Source organism: Fistularia commersonii, chromosome 10, assembly GCF_037954325.1.
Source record: "Fistularia commersonii isolate RoL2024-O1a breed Wild chromosome 10, RoL_Fcom_v1.0, whole genome shotgun sequence".
Classification (NCBI taxonomy): domain Eukaryota; kingdom Metazoa; phylum Chordata; class Actinopteri; order Syngnathiformes; family Fistulariidae; genus Fistularia; species Fistularia commersonii.
The window spans coordinates 13,895,396-13,918,953 of NC_141293.1; the positions used below are offsets into that span (position 1 = coordinate 13,895,396).

General features: G+C 47.0%; 1 protein-coding gene and 2 long non-coding RNA genes across 3 annotated transcripts; 1 reads left to right on the forward strand and 2 right to left on the reverse strand.

Annotated features, from left to right (window-relative positions):
- Positions 1-762: 762 nt before the first annotated feature.
- On the forward strand, positions 763-19,904 carry LOC147230455 (semaphorin-7A). Its single transcript, XM_086153861.1, has 14 exons — positions 763-1,018; positions 4,394-4,533; positions 5,715-5,777; positions 7,208-7,303; positions 7,397-7,499; positions 8,060-8,167; positions 8,894-9,033; positions 9,177-9,355; positions 10,166-10,274; positions 10,445-10,652; positions 13,145-13,260; positions 13,349-13,521; positions 13,601-13,656; positions 14,529-19,904. The coding sequence occupies exons 1-14, from the start codon at positions 895-897 to the stop codon at positions 14,873-14,875; spliced, it is 1,962 nt and encodes a 653-aa protein (XP_086009987.1). The 5' UTR covers positions 763-894; the 3' UTR covers positions 14,876-19,904.
- On the reverse strand, positions 4,527-9,238 carry LOC147230456 (uncharacterized). Its single transcript, XR_015106703.1, has 3 exons — positions 9,134-9,238; positions 8,028-8,139; positions 4,527-6,934 (listed from the first exon to the last, which is right to left on the reverse strand). It is a non-coding gene; the product is annotated as an uncharacterized LOC147230456 (long non-coding RNA).
- LOC147230457 (uncharacterized) lies at positions 15,901-23,202 on the reverse strand. Its single transcript, XR_015106704.1, has 3 exons — positions 22,354-23,202; positions 22,010-22,151; positions 15,901-20,215 (listed from the first exon to the last, which is right to left on the reverse strand). It is a non-coding gene; the product is annotated as an uncharacterized LOC147230457 (long non-coding RNA).
- Positions 23,203-23,558: the final 356 nt, after the last annotated feature.

Consider the following 23,558-nt stretch of genomic DNA (forward strand, 5'->3'; position numbering starts at 1 on the left):
TAATATATAATTTTCATTCTTAAATTAAAGGTGTATAAAAATGACATTTTATTTCGGATGTATAAAATAAAATACAATTTTCTAAAATTTATAAAAGAAAAAAAATATAGATATATAATTTTCATCCTAAAATTGCATACGATGTATGAATCACAAACATTTTATGTCCATTATTCTCAGTCTAAAATTCAAAAGATGTATAAAAATGATAACATTTTATAGCTATAGCTTTGAAAGGATTTATCATCTGAATCTTTTGGTTTTGTAACAAGTCCAGAGAACAAGCAGCTCATGTGAGTTAAAATGTTGGAATTATTGAGCTTCTCTGTGGGCGACAGCCAGATAAGAAATCTAAAGAAATAGTTTAAAAAAATGAATAAAAAAAAGGCCCACACAAAGGGTGTTTGGAATTTTCAAATTCTAAAAGATGTAAAAAAAAAACAAAAAAACAATATTTGAATAAATTTGTATAGGATGTATGACTTTTTAAAATGGTACGTCTGTAATTGTCATTTTTTCAATTCAAGATGAATAAAAAAAATATTAATAATTATTAATAATTATATCCATAATTTGCAATTCCGGTCGGTACCCTCTCACACATCCGGTCAAAGAATTAAACCCTTCCCGCCTGCAACAGGTCGCCGGCCGTCGGACCGGGTGTGCGGGGGCGCCACGACCCCCCGCCCACCCCTCCGAGGTGGAGCCTGGGAAAAAAAAAAAGGAAAAAAAAAAAAAAACACCCACCGACGTGTCGTCGGAGGAGCAGACCGGGACGCGCAGCCGGTGGCGAGGCAGCAGAAGAAGAAGCAGAAGAAGGAGAAGAAGGAGGAAAAGGAAAAAGACAAGAAGGATTTATTTGTCTCCATCCCGGTGCTGCTCGGTCATCTCCAGATGATGCTGATGATGATGATGATGATGAAGGAGGCAGCGAAGACGACGCACTCCCTCCTCCTCCTGTCGCTCCTGGCAACCGCGATCACCGGAAAGTCACCCCGGCTCAAATTCGTCGTGCGTGGTACGTATCCGGTCCGGTTCCCTGCCATCTTTTTTTTAAATTAATTTCCATTTTCACCTTCATATCTAAACTCGGATTTTTTTGGAATAATATTCCGCTGTGGCCGGTCGGTGGGGGAGGAGGAGGTGGAGGAGGAGAGGGACAAATAGAGACATATTGGACGGGGAGGAGGGGGGGGGCAAGCGGATCAATCGGTTAATACCCCCCCCCTCTCTGTCCCCGCCCCCCCGGTGGCTGCCGGTGTAGTAAATGACGCGTATTCACCCCCCCCATCCAAACACACACACATCACCTGAGCGACGCCGGCTCGTGCGCGTTCAACACGCATCGATTGGCTCCGTGCGTGATAAGAGACGAGGACACACACACACAGTCAAACACACACACAGTCACACACATACGCACATGCACACACATACTCATCCCTTGGGGGCCATATTTCCCGTCCCGGGAGCCTTCACACACACACACACACACACACACACACACACACACACACACACACACACACACACACACACACACACACATACACACTATGTCTTTATCGGTATGCGTGTGTGTGTGTGTTGGGGGTGGGGGGTGGGGGGTCGCCGCTAAGTGCTCCCGCGTCCTTGCGGCGCTGCAATGCGGGACGCGGCAGCTGCTTTGACGCTGCAGCGGCAGCAGCTACCGGAAATGTGTGTGTGTTTCTCTCTCTGTCTCTCTCTCTCTCTCTCTCTCTCTCAAGCTCTCCCTAACACACATACACACACACACACACACACAGACACACACTCACACAAACACACATGCACGCATGCATACACACACGCCAAAAATGCGAATAAAGGAAGATGGAGGGTCGGAAAATTCCGGTTCTATTCCGGTCACGTCCTCGCCCGCCTCACGCAGTCGATTCAGTGTGTGTGTGTGCGCGTGTGTGTGTGTCGTATCTTTACGAGCAACCCTCCCCACCAGCAGCCTATACGCAAATGAGATGTGCAAGTCATATCAATGTATCTCCTTGTTATGCAATTGGAGGAGACACACACACACACACACACACACACACACAGCGTGGCAGGAAATCAATCAGGCAGAGGAGTGACCCCCCCTCTTCTCCACTGCCCCCCACGCTGGTGTCCAGGCCGTTCTCCTCCGCAGCCTCGGTGCAAATGTTCCCCCTCCAGTCTGGATCCCTGGTGGAGGAGCAGGCAGCGCACAGAGGCAGGAAGAAGCTCCCACTTGTTGCCAAAGGGAACTATTTTTTTCGGCCATCAGCCGATGGTATCGAAAACACCATATTGGTCGATCGATTTACCAATTGGAAAACGTCTGCGAGAGACAAACCAACCGAATGTATCGATCGGTAATGTTTCCCAGCCGATAATCCCTGAGGCCAGGGATTATAAAATGAACATTGGGGTGATTGATTATCATTAGGTTTAAAAACAGTTGAAATTTAACATCAAAGTTTTTTTTTTTATTATGCACTTATTTTTATTTGAAGCTTTTATTATGTAATCTTCCCTCAAGTAAGATTTATTAAATCCCAAATGGCTAATTTATTTTCAAAATCAATAACGGCCCAATGCACGATGCCCCGGTCACCTGACCCCGGCTGGATTAGGCCCCGCCTCCCAGCATGATTGGCTCCGCCCCCTCCGCGCCAGTCTATCGATTTCACACAAGATCACTATGCTTGTATAAATTATATGATTTCATTTACACACTTCAACAGAGGATCTCGTTCAGGTTCACACACACACTAATATACACACATGCGTGCGCCCACAACCACAAACACAAACACAAACACACACACACAAGCTCAAAAACCCTCCAGGCCAGAGGCTTTTATTGTGAAAATCCTTTCCAAAAATGTGAAGCTATTCCTGAAAGGACACAGATTCTGTGTGAACACACACACACACACACACACACACACACACATACATACATACACACATGCACACACAGACACACACACCGCCAGAGAACATCCAGTGTTCTGCCAGACGAGCTTCAGATCCTCCCTAGGTGTGTCTTCTGCTGCTTAAGATGATTGACAGGGAGGGAACACCGCCCACGCCCCTCCCCCATCCTCCGCCATCACCACGGCGATGCAGGATTGCAGTGGGTCGGTACAATCTACTCATAATGTACCCGTTCTTAAAAATGGTGAAAATCTATAATAATCTCATTATGAATTAATCCAACCCCCCGTCCAGGTGACACTGTTTATAACGGCAAGCAAACCAGGTTACAGTGTTTGCTAGCTGTCGTTGGCTTTGTCATCTCTGAGCCAATCACAGCGGACGCTGGGGCAGGGGGCGGAGCTAGACCCTGAGGGCTCAGCTGTCAATCATCCACCCCTATGGTGGGGTTTGAATGAACCCTCTGAGTGTTTTCGGGGGTCTGTTGGAGGAGAACCTGAGGAGAACCAGGGGAGGGGAACATGGAGAACCAGATCTCAAAGTGGATCTCAATAAAACTTTAATTCTAAGGTACTTGCACAAAGACAGCCATGCAGTACAAGTATGCTGATGTTCTGCAGGAGGTTGAACCCGTGAGAGGTTTGACCCCCCCCCCCAGGGTCCTTGAGTGGTCCCCTCCAACAGGTGTGTGGGTCACCTGACCTTCAAATCCACTCCCTGATTGGTCGATGGGCGGCAGGCGGTGGAACGAGCCATCGGGCCTTAGCTGTTTTTTTCCAAAGCCGAATCATGTTCCGAAATTTTAAATCTTTTTGTACCCAATTATTCCGACAGACTGATGCATTCTACATAGACGGGGGTTCACTAGGGTATGATGGAAAAACCCTTCCGGACTGAACCAATCCCTCCAGCAGGGGGGAGCTTTCAGAATAAAAGCCCCAAGTGGCTTGTTGGAGGGAAAGAACCTGCAGTGACACAGTTTGTCCACAATGCCTGTCGCCCATGCGGTTTGCCTGTCTCCATGGTTTCTGTTGTTGTCATGGTTACCCATGACGCCTCCTTTTCCCGGCATGAACGCGGTGTGGTGGCGGCTGAGGCACTCACCTCCTTCATGTTCCAGGAATTAGAAAGTCCAGACATCCTCAGCTCACCGTCGCCCAGGACGACAGCACTTCCCTCTGTTCCATAGTATTATGGTCTGGATTTTTTTTTTTTTTTTTGGAAGAGATGCTCTAGAAACACAGGAAACTCTGGAATAAGGTATTTTTCAATATAAAGATCAGTAACAGGAAGGTGAGAAAAGCTGGACAGAAAGCAAACAAAGGAAGTGACGTATTATTTTGAAAAAAAGAAAATTCCCAGATTCACACTCACATACCATATAATTCAACACCGCACCCATCCTGTTTTTTCCAAAATAAAAGCTGATGCCTTCTGTGACCTGTGCTCCTCCCAGAACCTTCGCGTTTCCACTTCAGCCGGCCAGAGAACTACATCAGCATGTTCCACCCGGAGGGCAGCGACATGCTGTACGTGGGCGGCCAGGCCACGCTCTACGCGCTGACCTTCGCCAACAGGGGTGTCCACGACCTGCAGGTGACTCCGCCGACAGGAAGTAGCTCTGGCTGGCTTACGGCGAGCTAACCACCGAGCTAACTTCCTCCCCGGCCCCTTCCCTCCTGGTCTTCTTTGTGATAATTTTGATTTTCGGGATTTGACCCTGAATATGTAGGTGTTTTTTTAGATCTATTACTGCTCCCCCACCTAAAATGAAAATCACGACGGGATTACTTCTCGGAGATTAAGGTACGATGACGCCAAAGAGCGGCAGCTGGAACGGAGATTAAACAATTCAATGTCCTCGACTTAAACGGACGCCTGGGGAAAATGCACGGTTATTATGCGGTTATTACACGGACGTCGGTGTTGACAAGCGAAGGAAATTCTCACAAAAATAACAGCTTTAATTCCTAATTTTCTGAAATTTACAGTGCTCTTTGTTTTTTTTTTCATTTTCTTTGTTTCCTAAAGCCAGTGGAAGAGAAAGGTTAATAAATCCTTTATAAAAATCTTCACTAACCCTAAATAAACCCTTTAAAAACCTAATGATTTTGCGTCTGACTCCTAAGAAAAACTCGGTTTCTTCTCGGTTCCCGTTATGATTTTCTGGAAGACGAAAGTGGAGCCTCAGTCTTCAGCTCTGAACCTGGAAATAAATAAATGAATTAGTGAATAAATAAATCAAACAGAGCTGGAAGTTGTGGATTTAAAAAGACCCTGAATGCATTGTTAGGAGAAAATGAATTAAGCACACACAGCGGAAGAAGAAATTATCTTTTTTTGTTGTAAGAAGCTAGAAAAGACAAAGCCAATCTCTCGACCCAACTTTGAAATATAAATTAAATAAATTAAAACCATGAGGCTTTTTATTGTCAAATGCTTGAAAAAGAAAAACCCTTCCCAGTCTTTAATTAAATCATCAATAATAATAATTAAAATTAAAAAAAAAGGAATAAATGGGTTAACAAATAAATAAATAATATTTCCTCTGGTTTTAATCTCAGGCAAGTAGTTTCAGATGAAAGAGCCAAAAAGTGCAGGCATGTGTGTGTGCGTGGGTGCATGTGTGTGTGTATGTGGTTATAATACAACAATACATTCCTGGGAGCAAACTTGCCCGCCTGCATTGCCTCTCCATTTGTTTCCTTCGCCGTCCGATTGTGACAAAGGTCGCTCCTCTTCCTTGCCACGCACTGACTCCGCCCCCTCCCTCACAGATCCCGGTGCCGTCGGACCAGACGGCCATCGACACCTGCAAGGCCAAGACGGCGCCTCTCGAGGTACGGACACCATCCCACAGCCGCCATCGCCCCGCCAAGCGCCTTCCTCCATCTTCATCTTCATCTCCATCATCACCATCACCCTTCCGCCCAGAGGCTGCTTCTAACCCCAGTAACAGAGCACACACACACACACACACACACACACACACGCACACGCACACGTACACATACACACTCGCACACGAAGACGCCAATGAGCTAATTTATGCAGACAACACAAAACCAGCCAAAGGCTTCCGCCAAAAATAAACATGGCGTCTCGTCGAATGTGTGAGCGGCCGGCGGCGAGGTGACACCGGGAGATTTTCCATGAAAGTTGGATTTTAATCCTAGATTTTAATCTGCGTCTGAGGCGACACCCTATTACCCACAATTCATTGGGAAGCTGCGGGGAGTCAGCACAGTGACAGGTTTCCATGGAAACCATAGAGCGATAACATGATCTGGTTGATATCTGTGCCGTTACATGCACAAAGGCACCTAGTGTGCACTAAATCGCACACACGCACACACAGATGAATATCCAAAAATGCAATGAATGAGAGTTAAGGAAAATGTGTGTTATTCAGTTATTTAAATGGATTTTGGTCTGAGGAGAGTGCAAAGTCCAATATTAGAGCGTTAGCTAGCGACTGTGATTGATTGCGAAGAGGCTAAAACGATATCCTCAGTGTCTTGAGGAATGTCAGGTTTGATATCTTGAATCATGTCGCTATGCTAACTAGCTTTAATCAAATCCAGCATTGGGGAACCTTTCGATCTTAAAAATACAGATGAAGAAGAAAAAACTAAACTTTGGCAAAGGGCTAACTAGTTAGCATTCATTAGCTGGACTTCATAAACAGCGATGTTAGCTTAGCATGAGCGCAGCAATGCATGAAAGTCAATAAAAGTCCAATAACAGGGTCCAATAACATCAGCTAGCGGTGGCGTGTAACCGTGAGGAGGCCAAGATAGCAGAAGCCCTCAGGCGGCGCCTTGAGTGATGCCAGATTGGACTGTCCCACCTGCTCCGTTGCCACGGCGACGGCAGACGGTTCAATCTCCTCCTTTTATCGTTCTTCCTTTGTTTTGATATCTTCGGCCCTTGTTTGATTCTCCATCTCCCTGCCGGAAACACTTTCATCCGCCATCTCTTCATCCTCCTCATCCTCCTGAACGAAGGATGAAGAGCAGACAGAAGAAAAACAAACGTGTCACTTTTGTTTTCATCATTAAAAAAACAATTTTCCTCCCGCCGACAGACAGACGTCTGACTCTACTTTCTCCTCTATTCTCTCCGTTTTATCTCCCTCCCTCTGTCTCTCACTCACTTTCCCTCTCTGTCACTCTTCTGTCTCTCCTTGTTCTTTCCATATTTTCTCATCCTCTCTTGCTCTCTTTTCCTCTCCCCTCTTTCCTTCTCCTCCTCCTCTTTTCCTCCACAGTTGGAGTGTGATAACTTCCTCACTGTGATCCAGAAAGTCAACGACACCTTCATCGTTTGCGGGACCAACGCCGGCAGCCCGCGTTGCTGGATGCTGGTGGGAGGACACACACACACACACACACACACACACATCCCCCACACACACACATAAACACAGGCACACACTCAGGTGTGTTGTGTGTTGCAGGTGAATGACACGGTGCTGACGGAGGTCCAGGGCGCGCCCATCGCCTCGGCAGCAGACATTTCCCCACCCTTCCCGTCCCAGAAGTCCATCAGCCTGCCTGCAGGTGTGTGTGTGTGTGTGCGTATGTGTGTGTGTGTGTGTTCGTGTTAGCATATGTGGGCATGTGTGTGTGTGTGTGTGTCCTGATGACGTGATTAGAGTGCAGATGAACAACAACCCAATTACTGTCATGACATGGAGAGTCACTGTCACCATGGAGACGGAGCCTGTAGTGGGCTTGGAGGCTGCTGATTGGTCGCCCCCTCTCAATCCCCCCGGCCTCCAGATGTGATCCCATAGGAGGGACGTACACAGGAAGCAGGAAGTCCAGCCTTCAAACCTTCAGCCCTTTCAAAATAAAGTTCCACCTGTTTTAAACCAAAAAGAAACCAAAAAAAAAAAACATCTCCATCCTCCTCTCCTCCTTGTCCTCATCATCTCCTCCTTCGCTGCTCCTCCTCCTCATCCTTTTCTCTTCCTCCTCTCCATCCCCCTCCTGCCTTCCTCCTCCTCATCCCTTTCTCTTCCACATCTCTTCCACATCTCCTCTGCCACCCTCCCCTCATCCACCTTGTAATTCTCTCCTCCATACCATGTTCTTCTCCTCCTCTTCCTCCTCCTCAGACGGGAACCTGTACTCGGCCATGTCTTCGGTGGCGGGTCACGCCGGCTCCATCCGCCGCACCTTTGGCACCCAGAAGCTCCTGAAGACGGAGAACATTTGGCTGCTGAGTGAGTAGGAGGCGGCGGATACTTCTGCGCGGGGGTTGTCATGGACACGGGGGGGGGGGGGGGGGGGGGGGCGAAGCCAAGGCTGAGATTAGCTTCAAATGAGAGGAGCCGGGTGAGCCATCACAAATCTGACATAACGGAGACATTCCTTTAAAATCTGCAAGAAATGACAGAAAAAAACAAACATTTATTAGTTTAAATTGAATCATATTTTAAAGGAACAAAAAAAACTTTTCAATATTTTTAATATTAAGGTTTTTTCCTGCTCTAGGAAAATACTGCATTTCATATTGTTTATAGTTTCAATCTATTATATTACTTTAGAAAAAATTCAAAATGAAAAATAATAAACATCACATTGATTTTTTTTCAGTGGTTTCATATATATATGTACACACAAAAAAAATCATATGTATATACATATGTATGATTTTTTTATATGATAAAAAACTGCAGAAATAAACTTAATAGTAGAATGTATAGTAATTGTACTGAGAATAGATACACAATTGTATTAATATTATTTTCTAATATATGTATATATATATATATATATATATATATATATATACATATATTTAGAAAATTATAGAAAAAAACTGACTTGAAATAAACAAAAATAAAAATACATAGAGTATTATAGTCTGTCGTAACTGTACTGTAAATAAGTATACATTCCTTGTAATGATTAGTTAGTAGTATTAGTTAATAGTATTTTTCCTCCAGACCCACAGTTTGCTGGTGCCGCCATCATCCCGTCCTCCCAGAAGTTCAAGGAGGAGATCTACTTCTTCTTCAGCGAGATCAACAAGACGGCCCGCGTGGACGAGGAGCCGTACCGGGCGCGCATCGGCCGCATCTGCACAGTAACACCACGCACACACACACACACACACACACACACACACACACACACACACACACACACACACACACACACACACACACACACACACACACACTCACAGGTGGAGGTCCAGCCCCATGTTCATCCTGGTGTCCTCGTCAGGTGGACGAAGGCGGCATCAAGGCTCTGCTGGCCGACTCCTGGACCACCTTCATGAAGGCCCGTGTCATGTGCGGCGCTGGGAACAGCCAGCAGCAGTACAACAACATGAAGCAGGCCGTGGTCCTCACGGCGCAAGACAAAAGGGCCGGGCTGCTGTACGGCCTCTTCTCCAATGCATGGTACACACACACACACACACACACACACACACACACACGCACACACACACACACCTGCACAACAAGCCCCTAGGCCACGCACCCTTTGCATTAAAAGAAATTGATTCAAGACAAGCTCTGCCGCCTCTGCACCTTAAAATATGATTCATCAACAAGCCCCGCCCCCTCCACACCTGAAAATATGATTGGTCTTCAACATGTCTTGCCCCTTCTACACTTTAAATAAAACACGCCCACCTCCTGTGCACCAAAAAATATGATCCACAAGCCCCTCCTCCTCTACATTTTCAAAAAATGATTTGTTTCAGACACTCCTGACCCTTGCAGCTTAGCATTACCTTCTGTAACAAGCCCCGCCCCCTCTTCAACACTTAACAATCCATCGACAAGCTCCGCCCCCTCTGAAAGATTAAATGTGGTTCCTCTTCCACAAGCCCCGCCCCCTCTGCGCCCTCACATGACCCTTTGCCAACAAGCCCCGCCCCCTAATGCATGACGATCTCAGTTCCAGAGGCACGCTAGCATTCTGGTTCACGGAAGACGGAGGAGCCAATCACAGCTATCGTTTCGGTAAGAGGCGGGGTTTAACCCGGACGGGTCGCCTCTCAGTCATATTCAAACATCCATCATTCACCTTCTCCAATGAACGTCTGAGGTAGGAAGATGGAGAACATGGAGAGAGCCCAGGCAGGGGAACGTGGAGGGAACCTCCTAAAAGAACCTCCTCCAGATACTCGAGTGCCTCCCAGGAATACCATGGATGGTGACCACCGGTGACGTAATCTTCTCCAACCTTCTCCATCCCTGCAGGGGCCGAACGGTGATCTGCGCGTACTCCATTGAGGACATCGACCAGGCCTTCTCCACCTCCAAGCTCAAGGGCTACAGCAGCTCCTTCAACAGCAACCGGCCTGGGATGGTAAGGAACGGGGGGAGGTGGCGGTCTTTGAGGGTGGAGATGGAGTTCCACGAGATGAGTCAGCGTTCTTCTCGGAGGCTGAAGAGCACCGTATTTGAGGAACGTTAGATAAAAGAATAAAAGAGACGCAATTATGGTCGATGACATCATCAACCCCCTCCTTGCCGCAGTGCGTCCGCAGGAACTCCACAGCGGGAGGCCACAACGACATCAAGAACCTGGGCGTGATCCGCTACCATCCGGAAATCGAGGACGTCATCCAGCCGGTGGGCGTGGCGCCGCTCGACCTGCCCACGGACGACCAGATCACACACGCCGTGGCCGACATCGTGCTCGCCGTCAACGACGAGCACTACAGTGTCCTGTACCTGGGCACGGGTGAGCACGCCGCCCTCGTTTTTCTGTGTTATTACAGAGTTATTACACCGTTATTACACATTGGACGAAAAGGATCGGAGGATGAAATGGTTAATAGCAGCGGCGTGCTCTGGCAGATCACCATGGCCCTCGGCAACCGGTCCGAAGGCGAGCGAGAGAAAGAGATCAAATTAAAAAGAGAAAAAAATCGATAATGTTCAATATCTATTCAAATGGCCAACCCGCTGATCATTGTAGGGAGATCGCCATGGCAACCACTGGTTAAAGTCAGAGGAGGAAGTGTCGGCGGCGTCTTGGCAGGAAGCTCGCCGCTTAACTGCCGTTTCTGGGTTGAGCCTTTTTTTAAGAGAAAGTGATTTGAATGTTTGAGGATAAAAAGCTGGAGGAGGAGATGATGAAGATACCGGTTCGACACACACACACACACACACACACACACACACACACACCTCGGGGCCAGGCTAACTGTGTCAGCGGCCACGGAAAATAGAAATTGGGACAGACGGCGTTCCCGGGCCAGGGGAGCAGCTGGGTCCAGAGACGCAACGCCGGTTTGGACCGGAAAGAACCATCGCAGAACGTCAGGGTTCTCGCTTCTCTGGAGAACCGTTGCCGGATCTGGGTTGTCTGAGGGCACGGGATAAAAATAGAACCAGAACTCTGGTCTGCAACAGATGTGTCTCTGTGACGGGGAATGAAAGGGTGAATGGATGGATATATCCATATATTATGGGAATGAACTAGTTGCATGGCTCTGTGACGTTTAAATTATGTTTAACGAGAAATGAAAGGGTGAATGAATGTATCTCTATGACTGAATGAATGGTTGTGTTTCCTTCCTCATTGACGTATCAATGAAACAGTGAACAGTTTCATATCTCATTATTATGTGTGCATGAGAGGGTGAATCATGATCCTTAAATGAAAGAGTGAATGGTTGTATGTCTGTGTGACATGGGGATGCAATGAATGGATGAATGTCTCCATATAATGAGTGAGGGAAGGTTTGTGTTTTCTTATGATGTGTCAATGAGAGGGTGAACGGCTGCATCGCTCCAGATGGCATTGAAATGAAAGGGTGAATGGTTGTATGTCTATGTGACGCATGAGTGACAGGGTGAATGGTTGCAAGGGTGAATGGATGTATGGTTCCATAAAATGAATGAGTGAATGGTTTATTTTCTTTATGATGGGGAATGAAAGGGTGAATGTTGTATTTCTTTCTATGGTGGACGAATAAGAGGGTGAATTCTCGTGAGTCCAAATTTGTACCTTTGATGGATCCGGGCTGAGCCCCGCATTTCGCCCAATCACAGCCTGGATAGGCTCCAGCCCCCCCGCAACCATAATGGCAGGATGAATGAATGAATTATTGAATAATGAAGAAACAGAAATATCTTTGATAGCTAATAACGTCCCAATGAGATGCTTATTAACATGTAATACACATGTCTGATTAGTTGAAAAAAAAAAACAATTGTAAAGTAATTTTGAAACTTAAATTGAGTAATTAATGGATTCATTCCATGATGAAAAAAGGGTTCTGAGAAATTTACCTTATTAATAATTACTATGTAACAACTATGTGCGTTAATCCCATTCAACAAGTTAGGATGTTGTTATTCATCTGGGGGGGGTGGGAGGGCGTCTCCATGGAAACAACCAGCCGGGTCCCCAGGCAGATGCCCCCCCTCTCCAAGCCTTGTTAGGGATCCATTGCCATGGTGACATAAGTCATTTTAATTAGGGTTGTTTATGATGACAAAAAAGTGGCGAGCGGTCAAGCTCGTGACATTTCCAAGTTCCTGCTCAGTTTCCGCCGCCACCGCTGCTCACCACTCAGCGCCACATGCGGTCCGCCGAGAATCCAACCTTCAGCTTTGGTTGAAGAGATTAGGGGGGGGATGAGGGAGGGAGTGAAGGTCTGCAGCCTTGGACCCTCCAACATCCATCAGTGTCGCACTCAAGGGCGCCACTGATTGACGGCGTGACAGACCAGCCGCCATCAGAGGCCACACCCCCTTCCACTGCACACACACACCACAGTGTGTGTGTGGTGACGGGCTGAAGGACGTCGGGGGGAGAAGGGGGGTAGATAGTCACGCAGGCTGGAGCCAATCACAGAGGGCGAGGGGGCGGGGCTTGACGGGGGACTTGTCAATCACACGCCGCGTATGGAGGCGCCCGATTACAGTCCTTCATGCAGGCGGGAGGAAAATGGAAAATGTGAAGGGAAAGCGGGTCGGAGAACATGGAGAATTGAGGATTGGGGACGAGGCTGATCGGGGAGGGGGCAGGGCTTGGAGGAAAAGGAGGTAGGACACAGGAAGTAGCGTCAGAAGACGATAGGAAATAATTGGAATATCAAAACAAAGATGGCGGAGAGCGAAGCAGGGAGAAGCCGAAATGGACTACAATCATGGAGGACAGAAAGTAGAAAGCCGCACACAACAATGGCAGCCATGTTTGTTTACCTTCGTTTACCCCAACAGAGCAAGGGAAGGTCCTCAAAGTCCTTCACTCCAGCGAGGGGGTCTTCATCATCTCTCAGTACTCCCTGTTCCACAACGAGGGCCCCGTTCTCAACATGGCGCTGGACTCACAGAAGGTACAAAGTCTGGTGCCGCCTGGAGGTGCAACAGGAAAAAAAGTGTTGTAGATGTGTTATTATATATTTATACTTCCCCCTCCTGCAGGGACACCTCTACGTTGGCACGGCGATGGAGGTGCAGCGGCTGCCGCTGGCTGACTGCGGTCGCTATGGCGACACCTGCCGGGAGTGCATCCTGTCCCGGGACCCGTACTGCGGCTGGGACCGAGCCAGGAGGCGCTGCATCGCCATCCCGCCGGGATACAACGTCACGTCGGGGTACGGCGGCGCTCCTTCTCCTCCTCCTTCTTCTTCTCCTCCTCATCCCTTAAACTGTCTTTTTCTCCCTCCGGATCAGGACCCTGATCCAGAACCTGGACCACTCCAATTCCTCTGTCTGCGGGGAGGCCGCCGGTGAGTCACCCCCGCCTGTTCCGCATCTTAATTACACCCGTTTCCACGGCGACCAGCCCAGAAGATGTTTGTCATATTCCTGAAGGGGCTCGGTCTGTGGGGGCGGTCCATCTCTTGGAGACGTTGCCACTCAGCCAGCGTTTGAAACCCGATCAGTGCCGCGTGAAGCCGGGAGTTAATCACATATTCCAGGAGTTAATCACACAATCCTGGAATTAATCTCTCATTCCATGTGTTAATCACAAACTTCAGATATTAATCTTACATTCCTGGAGTTGATCCAACATGTTTGGAACTGATCCCACATTCGAGGCATTTAACCCAAATTCCAGGAAAGTATTTCCACATCCCAGGTGTTAATCCAACACATATAATATATAACATACAATACATGTTTGGAGTTAATCAACATTCAAGGAATTAATCAAAGATTCCAGAATTTAATCTCAATATCCAGACATTGCTCCCATAGTCAATGAATTAATCTCTCATCCTATGAATCAATCACACATTCCAGTAATCTTACATTCCACACATCCATATCACTCTCCAGGAGTTAATCGCACATTCAAGGAATCAATCCCAAATGTCAGGGATTGAGCTCACCTTCCAGGTATTAAACTCACATTCAAGACATTAATCTTGCGACCCAGGTATTAATCCCACAGAGTATCAATCCCACCATTCCAACCATTAATCTTGCATTCAAGGAGTTAATCCCCCATGTGGACTAGCGTACAGGAAGTGGCGTGCTAGGTTCCTTGACCTCACCCTGCCGTTTTCCGTCTTAAATCTGCGTCGGCGGTGTTCTCCCTTCCCGCCGGTTTGAAGGTTCACCGTGTTCTCCTCCCGCTCGCCCTAATCCCGCACAGCGTTGAAGCTGCGCCGCACCTCCCCCCGCCAGCTGGTGGTGCCCAAGAACACCTCGGTCTTCCTGCCGTGCCCCGTGCGCTCCTTCCATGCCATCTACCGCTGGGAGAAGGACGACTGCGTGAAGAACTACCCCTGCCTGTTCTCCGGAGACTTCTGCGTGCTGGGTCCGGCCGTGGCCACGCCGCTGGACGAGGGCGTTTTCCGCTGCATGGCCACCGAGGACGGCTTCAAGGTGGAGGTCATCTCCTTCCGGCTGGTGAACGACGGCGGGCTGCTCGCCGCCTCCCTGGCGTCCGCGCTGGGGCCGTCGCTGTTGCTCGCGCTGGCCACGCTGTGGCTACACTAACTGCGGCTAACGCTAACACTAACCCCCTCGTCCTGCCCGGGCGGAGAGGCGGCGTTAGGAGGTGAGGTTCGTGGAGCGCATCGGCGGTCGGATTTTGCCCCCCCCTTTTTTTTTGAGAGCGTTTTTCAAAATAAAAGCGCAGGATTTTTACTCACGGCTTCGCCCGACCGAAACGTGAGCGCTCCGCGAGCCTCCCCTTGCTAACTCCAAACATATCCGACAGAAAGAAAAGAAAAACCTCTGACGCCGCGCCGGCTCCTTTTTACCCTTTCTTTACTTCTTTTCAAAATAACTGACTGGATTGTGCTAATTTGTGAACATATAAACCTCTGACATCACTGCATCCGCCATCTTGTCCGTCCGTGGGTTTTGAAAGCTACGTCCGGTTTCGGGATCTCTAAAAGCCTTAATTCTTCCGGGACGTCGGAAATCGACAAAACAATAAGTAGAAACAACTCCGAAAGCACAACGTTTCGCCGTCCGCGAGCGGAACTGCGGAAGGGGAGGGGACGGCTATTCAAACAGGAAGTGGGTGGTTATTCAAACAGGAAGTGGGCGGAAGCTCTTTCAGGAACATCACTGTGTCCCGGCGTCGCCTCCTCCGACGAAGCAGTTCCTTGCATCTTTTCCTCAGACGGCCTCCGGCATTTTCAGTACACCTTGTTCACAACTTTGTGTCGCTTTACATTCCGCACGCCACCCGTCGCCTTGCCGCCGCTGACGCCAACGACCCCGCCAAACTGGAAGGGCGCAAAATAAAATACAAACAAATAAAGCAGTTTTGGGGAAATTGGTTAATATCCGGCCGCGTGGAATCATCCAATCGCCCACAGACATTGGGATGGTTTCACGAGACTTCATTCTGGCCAATAGGCGACTCCGGAGACGCCCCCCGGGTCCGACCCTCGATCTTGATTGGCGGAGAGCGAAGGCCGGCCTCAGCGGGTCGTTACATTGCGGGAAGTGGTGTGGTCTTGCAGGAGAGAATTTGTTGTTTTTTCCCCCCAGATGTGTTGTTTTTTTGGAGGGGGAGCCAAGGGAGGCTCTAGAGTTCAGAGGTCATGTTGTCAAGGCGACGAGGAGAGCCTCTGGATGATGGCGACGCACCTGGTGGAAAGAATTAGCAAGTTCCAGATAAGCTGGAAGCCCTATTTGTTGGCGTACCACCAAGGGAGCTAGCGCTGGATTCTGGGATGTGGATAGGGAAGTTATCTGCAAAGCGACGTAACAAGATGGCGTAGAGATGTGAGGTATGGACGGGGTAGAGACGGTTTTTAGAAGGAAAGGAACAAGCAATGAGCCCAGAGTGACGCCATGGGGGGGGGGGGGGGGGGGGGGGTGCATGTTTTAAGACACTTCATCCAGAAGGGGGGTGGGGGTGGGGGGTTGAAGGGGAAGAGATATAGATCTGGGACGAGGGGGGAGTTGAGGGCAGCCTGTGAGGAGCTAATTCTGTAGAGGTTGCTAGCATGCTATGTCATATTTTAAGTTTTGGGAGAGGGGTTCCACTGTTTTGCGCTAGATATAAGAATCAGGGGAAGGTTTCACATCACGCTAATGCATCAATTCAACTGCAAAACACCAGTCATTAAAATCATAGCGTCATTAAATTTCCGCACATCCTCACACAAACTAACTCCGGAGACATGGTGCTAGCATGCCGCGCTCCCGTTCCTGTTTTTTTCTTTCCCGACCCGACAAAGACGCGGACAAGGTGTTAAGCTTTTCCTCACAGATATCGAACGCATCTTCATACGGGGAGCGGGATTTTATGTTCCCTGGTTTCTCCAGGTGAAAAAAAAAAAAATAGCTTGTACTTGGATCTGTGAATATGTTCTGTATTTTCTCGCTCGGCTGATTTCTACCATCGCTGCCTCCGTCTGTGACAGTTTGTCTTGATGGTTTATTTTTACTTCCTATTGTTCCTTTCATGCCATAGTTAGAAACGTGATCTTTGACCTGCCTTGCCTCTTTCCCTAGGTACATCAGTGCAAAAGAAAAAAAAAATGATATCTCTATGCTGTGAAAACAAAAAAGGCTTGCCAGATTCTGACAGGCAGCAGCAACCGGAGCAGAACATTAGCATTTTGGATCCAATGTTACACTCGAAAAGCACTCATAGCCTTTAACCCCCCCCCCCCATGAGGTAACCTGTGGTAATATCCATGGTGTTAAGGAAATGTCAGCATGGCTGTAGCGACTGAAGAGTCAGACAGCTCGTCTGAATGCTAATGAGACGGGTCTGCCGACTAATTATGCTGTGGATTAGCACGTTCTCCTGAGCTTTGAGAATCATCGCTCCCAAATGTTACATAAATGGAGTGATAGCGAGCAGCAATGTCATTAATATCTAATTAGTCAAAGGCGGGCATTGCGCCACGCTGCCTTTCCTGCTAGACGACATCAGGAGAGGGTTGGGGTTATGGTTTGCTATCGGTTCGTGCTCCGGAAACGCTGCTGCCGAGGATCAGCCTGCCTCGCTGTGATGCGAGCGAAATATACCGTGCCAAAAAAAAAAAAAAAAAAAAAAAGAAAAAGCTGTGTTGAGCCATTCCCTCCGCAGAGATTCGCGACCCCTTTTTTCGTTCGGCTAATTCCGACCCGGCCTTGTGCTCGTGTACCGAAACAGACGCGCCAAGATCCGCCACAGTGAAACCTCGCCAACCCCCTTTGCGTCGCCTCCCAGGCGGAGTCAGGTCTTGGTTGGGAGTTTCGGCGGGGAGCGCGTTCAGGTACAGCCGCAACTGTTTGACTCTTGAAACTGTGATGCACGCCATCTTTCGGCCGCCACCACTGTTTTTATGGATTTTCCTTCAATTTAAAATCTAAACATCTCATTAAACTTAATTACTAACAAGTACAGTTACCGCAGATACCACTAGTAGAAGTACATACAGAATATTGTATTTGGCTAGTACTCAGTTATCTAACAAATATCTTTTGCTTTAGCGAGATGCTAAAGGAGTTGTGCGAAACTACATGAAGTCTAATCGGATGTTTTTACTCACAAGTACAAAAATGTACTTGATTTTTTGCAGTAAATGTGTTACTATCCCCCCCAGAGAGACCTTGTTGCTGTACAAATAATCACTCATTCATCGAGGTAGTAAATTTCACTGAGAGCACCGGGGAGGGCAGAGGTCAACCTGGCAGGACAGCTATACCTTTCAGGATGCTAATGTTTTTTTTTAAGCTAGCTGTACATGGTAACCTGAAAATGTGAATAAGGGAAGTAAGTGTTTGGTGTTTCTCTCTGGTGACAAACTCAATAATAATAATAATAACAACAACATTTGCAGCTTCTTGTAAAACTACACATTTAGAAACAGGAAATCAGAACTACTGTTAATGCTGTATTTTGATGAACACTTTTTTTCGCCCCTTTGCATTTTGCTTCGGACAAAGGCCGCGCACGGACTGCAGAATCCTTGCGCCACTTCATATTTAAGGGACTACTTGCAGTCACTGGATGTACTTCTCCCAATTTCTCCACTCCTATTATTGCCATCGGCTTTTTAGCTCTTTCCCTGGTACCTACGGTTCTACCGTTAGCTCCGTGTCGCGAACTGTCCGGCGCAAGCACCAAAGCAAGACGATTTGTACCCAAACACGCTCGTAGAAGACGTGACGGCAGAATCCGTTAATCCTCTTTTTCCTTTTGAGGAGGAACTTTTCTTTGCCGGGAACTTTAAGCGGTGGCTTACCACATATCTCCGTCCTCAGGCCTCTTCTTTTTATATTCAATTTTTTTTCGGCCTCAAAGTAGATCTGAATGTACTCGATGAATTTATTATACAACACAGATTTAAATATAAATATGGCTACATATCATTTGCATCTATCAACTGTAGTGTACCGCCAGGCCTCATCTTTTTAATATTCAATGTCCATAAATTTCGTCTTAAAGGAAATTTGAAAGTACTCATTATTTTATGACATGATCCATAATTAGATACAAATATGTCTACATATCATTCGCATGCTTGGACTGTGGTGAGCCACAAGAATTGATCAGAGTCCTTATATTCTCAATATTTAATTTCGATACTTATTTGACTACAGGAGATATGAATGTACTAGATTGTTTTATTATAATCAACAATTACATAAATACAGCTATATATAGTTTGCATCTTTTGCAAACCTCTTCTTTTTATATTGACTTTTTCTTTCTGAAAGGAAGAATGAATGTACTGGATTGTTTTATTAGATAATTAGATATAAAAATGGATATCTTGCTGTCAACTATGTATTGTGGTGTACCACAAAGCTCCATTTGAGTACCTCTTTTTTTGCCTATTCTGTTTTACCAAAATAGGATCAGATTACGACACCAGACGAGACTGAACTTGTTTACTTAAGATAAATCATTGCTCCTGTTTTTTTGCCAGCGTTGAGCCATCGGTAACTTTTTTTTTTGTCAAAATCTTCATTGAACCCGACGGGGAAAGAGTTAATGGCTCCTCAGTCACGGTTGTGTGACGCTAAAAGCCTGCAGGTCACGGTCTGAACCTTTCAGGACCTTCCATATTTTTAGCCCCCCCTCCAGTCATCCAGCTCGACTTACCAAGGCGTCGCTTTAAATATGAGGCCCGTCCCAAGTCAGTGTGTTGACGCCATATTGGAACCCTTTTAGCGCCACCGCCGTCGGCGCGACCCTTTGCAGAAGCTAATCTCGCTCTCTCCGAAGCGAGCTGGCGATGTCGCCTTCAGGAAGCCGCCATTGATGCACGGCGGGGGTGCGCTATTCTGTTTGCTCTAGGGTTTTTCAAGAGTGTGGAGTGCCATACATGACGTGTGCCCACGGTTCTGTATCTCAATATTTACCTAATTTTAAACGTGCCGAGCTCTTACCTCGGAAACGCAGACTTTATCCTGGCGCCACGCCGAACCGATGCCATCCTACCATATGTATTTTTAAATAACAGATATCTATAGTGCAATAGATATTCATGTAATAAATCCTTATCGACATGTGTTTCCCTGAACATGTGCAGTGAAAATTAATAAAATACAAGTAGAAAGAAAAGAGGCCTTTGTGTTTATTTGGAAGCAGTTAGGAAGCAATTGTTCTACGCTAGCAAAAATTGGGCGAATCCAAGGAGTCCGGGAAACCGGATTCAACTGGTGTGTAATTCAAAAAGTCATTTCCTATCTTGGCTAAAGAGTCGCTAGCTCACCGGGGTTCTCGACCGTTTGCCCTTTTTCTGTCCGGGAACTGATGTCAGGTCGTCGCCATGGAAACCAAGCTTTCCCCACCAGCCACGTCTGCCCCGGCCTCACCCTCTGGGGAAGCTGGCCTGGATCCTGATGCTTTCCCATGATTTCAGCTGGCGGCGCCTGCAAGCAGGCACGAATATTAGCCAGGGAATGTCCAGATGGGAGTTCTGCCTGAACGTCCGACCAAAACTGGTTTACAATAACATTTGTATTGATCTTCAGTACAAACAAGCTACACTGGAGGAACCCAGAAATGAGTCTAATCCAGTAAAAAGCAAGCAAAACTGCAAGCAGTCTGGCTGAAAATTGAATTAGGAAATGGGTATTTTCCACGTCCCGTTGAGGACGAAAGTCGTCACCTTCGCCGCCACATTTCTGTTCAGGTTTGGAAGGAAAAAAAAAAAAAAAGGAAAGTCCCAGAATGACGAACAGATGATTCACCCAGACACCCTGAAGGCGGCATTCAGTCAGGTCTGGGATCAGCTGTCGGAAGACCGACACCTCTGGGCTCAGTCACACACACACACACACACACACACACACACACACACACACACACACACGCACACACACACACACACGCACGCACATGCCAGCCTCTGCCCCCGAAACTCCAAGAAACAGAAGTGGGAAGAAGAAACCGAACAGATCAGATAAGCAAAGGAAAGCATCTGAGTTGGGCAGAGGGATTGGAAGAGGAGGAGGAGGAGGTGGAAGAAGCGGAGGAGGAGGTCGGGTCAGGCGGAGCGACGACCATAACTGACTCAGTTGTTTTTTTGAGTCGCTGCAACATGCCACAAACCTATTTTTGTTTAAAGAACGACAAAAATGGAAACTTAAGTCTCCCAATATTAATACATGAAAACAGTCCCGCTGAGTTTTACTTCCTTTGGATAAAACGGTTTATTTGAACGACAAGTTGCGATACGCCTGTCACCGCGCTTGGGAAAAACTCTTTTCGCCTGAAAGCATGCGTCTCCACCTGTCAATCATTTCCAACAAACAACGCTGCACTGTGTTTGCCGCCAACGGCGCCGTCTATCTCGCCAGACCGGCTTGCCACCACGCAACTCTCATTCTCACCACTGAAATTACGAACAAATCAGCTCAAAGAGACGCTGAGTATTAATCCCCCCGTTCCTCTTCGTGGTTATCAGTGGAACACACACACACATACACACATGCACGCATACACAGTCTGCCAGTGTCCCAGGAACCAGTCATATGTCCATCTTCTCATTTTTTGTTCTTTTTTTTTACTCATTAAAGAAGTGAAACCCTTTTCCCACACCAGGCAGGTCATTCCTGGGCATGAGATAAGAGTGATAGAACAAATGTCATTCATTATCCTTCTTATTCACACGCCTTATATGGCGTAAAAAATTCACATATTTCACACGTCAAATATAGACAAAGAAGTCACCCTCACAGGTGCGGACGATCTAGTGTCTCCACTGGACCTCCTGTATGGTTTCGGACCGTGAGAGGGTTCCTCTCGCTTCCGAATTGAGAGCCAATCACGTTTTCAAAGTGCCCTTGCGTGTCGAGAGCGGCGCCGACAGCGCCCCCTGGTGGCCGGAGGAGCAAAGGCCGTGACACCGATCTAAACTCGTGTTAAAATGAACTAATAAAATTCCAACTTTTTAATGTTTAACCCACATTCAAAGTCAGCCTGGAATAACAAATATGTACACACACACACACATACAAACCACCTGTGTAAAGTGCGCCAGGAAGTGGCTGGTATGTTTTCTTTTCGCCCAATGAAGCCAACACACGACGCGGCAAAGCAATGGGCGTGCACACACACACGCACAAGCACACACACAGCTCTGGCTAAAACACAAAAAACACACAGAGAAGCACCATTGGAGAACAAAGGTATAATAGAAAAACTGCAGGTGTGAGACTCACCTGTCGCCTGTCAATCACTGGAGTGGGAGGGGATTCCTCTTATTTTCTTCTTCCTCTCCATCTAGTCCTTGTCCACAGTGTCGGCCTTTCACCTTCTAGTCAGAGGCCTTGAGCGCCCCTAGTAGCATCTGTGGACATTGCGCTTAGGGGTTGAGAAAGTTCCACACACCCACACCCACACACCCACACACCCACACCACATACACACACATACAAACACACACACAGGTGAGCCTCATGAGGGGGTAATTTCCCCCTTGTCCTCCTACAGAGAGCCTCATGGTTCTGTGCATGTTGTTAAGGTTCTATCAGCAGGTTCTCCTTTGCGTTCAGGTGCCACTTACCTCCAAGCAAAAGCGGCAATTAAAAATTAAAAGTCAGGTTCACATCGTTGCCACGGCGCCTGTTCGGTCTCCATCCAGAGAGATCCTCTGTGTTCCTGGTGGACCTCATGATCCCCTGCCTGAAGCCTGAAGCCCGGACCACCTCTGCACAAGCGGTGGTCGTCTCCGGACCACACTGATCCCTGCAAGTCCAATCCCCCCCAATGCACGCCCTGCGACCAGCAGAGCCCCGGCTCTCTTCCTCCAGACTCCGCGGTCACGTCGAAAAACCTGCACGGTGAGAACAATAACCAGGGAGGAGGGGGTATGACACACACGCACGCCATTTAACGTGCGAGCGCTCACGTCAGGCCACACTAACCCTGCGCCCTGTATTTTTCAGGAAGGAAAATAAAAAAAACAAAATAAGGTGGTGAAACAGGAAATGACTGGCTTCCACGTTTCACTCGGCTCCCCCTGCATGCCTGGGAGCTAAACAAAGAAATACAAAAAAATAGAGAAAAACATAACTCAATAAACATATGACAGATAAATAGAAAATAAACAAATTGATAAATAAACGACAAACAATTATCTGAATAAATAAACAAACATATAAATAGGTGGATATATGAATAAATAAATAAACAAATGAATAAACAAAAAACTAAACATACAAAAAATATATATAAACAGCCGAATAGATAAATTACTAAACAAACAAATCAACATACAGACAAAAAAATAACTAAACAGATAAATAAATATGAATAAAAAAACATGAAAAAAATCAGACAAATAAACAAAAAACAGACAGACAAAAAAACTGACAAGACGTAAAACCAAACATACAGGCAATTAAAAATATATACATTAACATACAAATAAATAAAAAAAACAAACAATTTTGAAGTAATTCATTGTTTGCATTTCCATTTCCTGTCAAGTAGACAGAGGGGTGGTCTTGTCCCTGAAGACCCTCTGGAACAGAACTCATGAACCCAGTCCTACAAACAGATAGATAGATAGATTGATCTGTATACTGATTAACGGATTGATTGACCGAATGATTGACTGATTGATTAACTGATCTTTTCTAAAAATCATGGGGGATTAAAAGTGAAATGCACTAGGACAAGGAGTTGGAGAAATGTTTTCCAATCTGCATTCCTGAGCAGAGTACGTGCAGCGCGCGCACACACACACACACACACACACACACACAC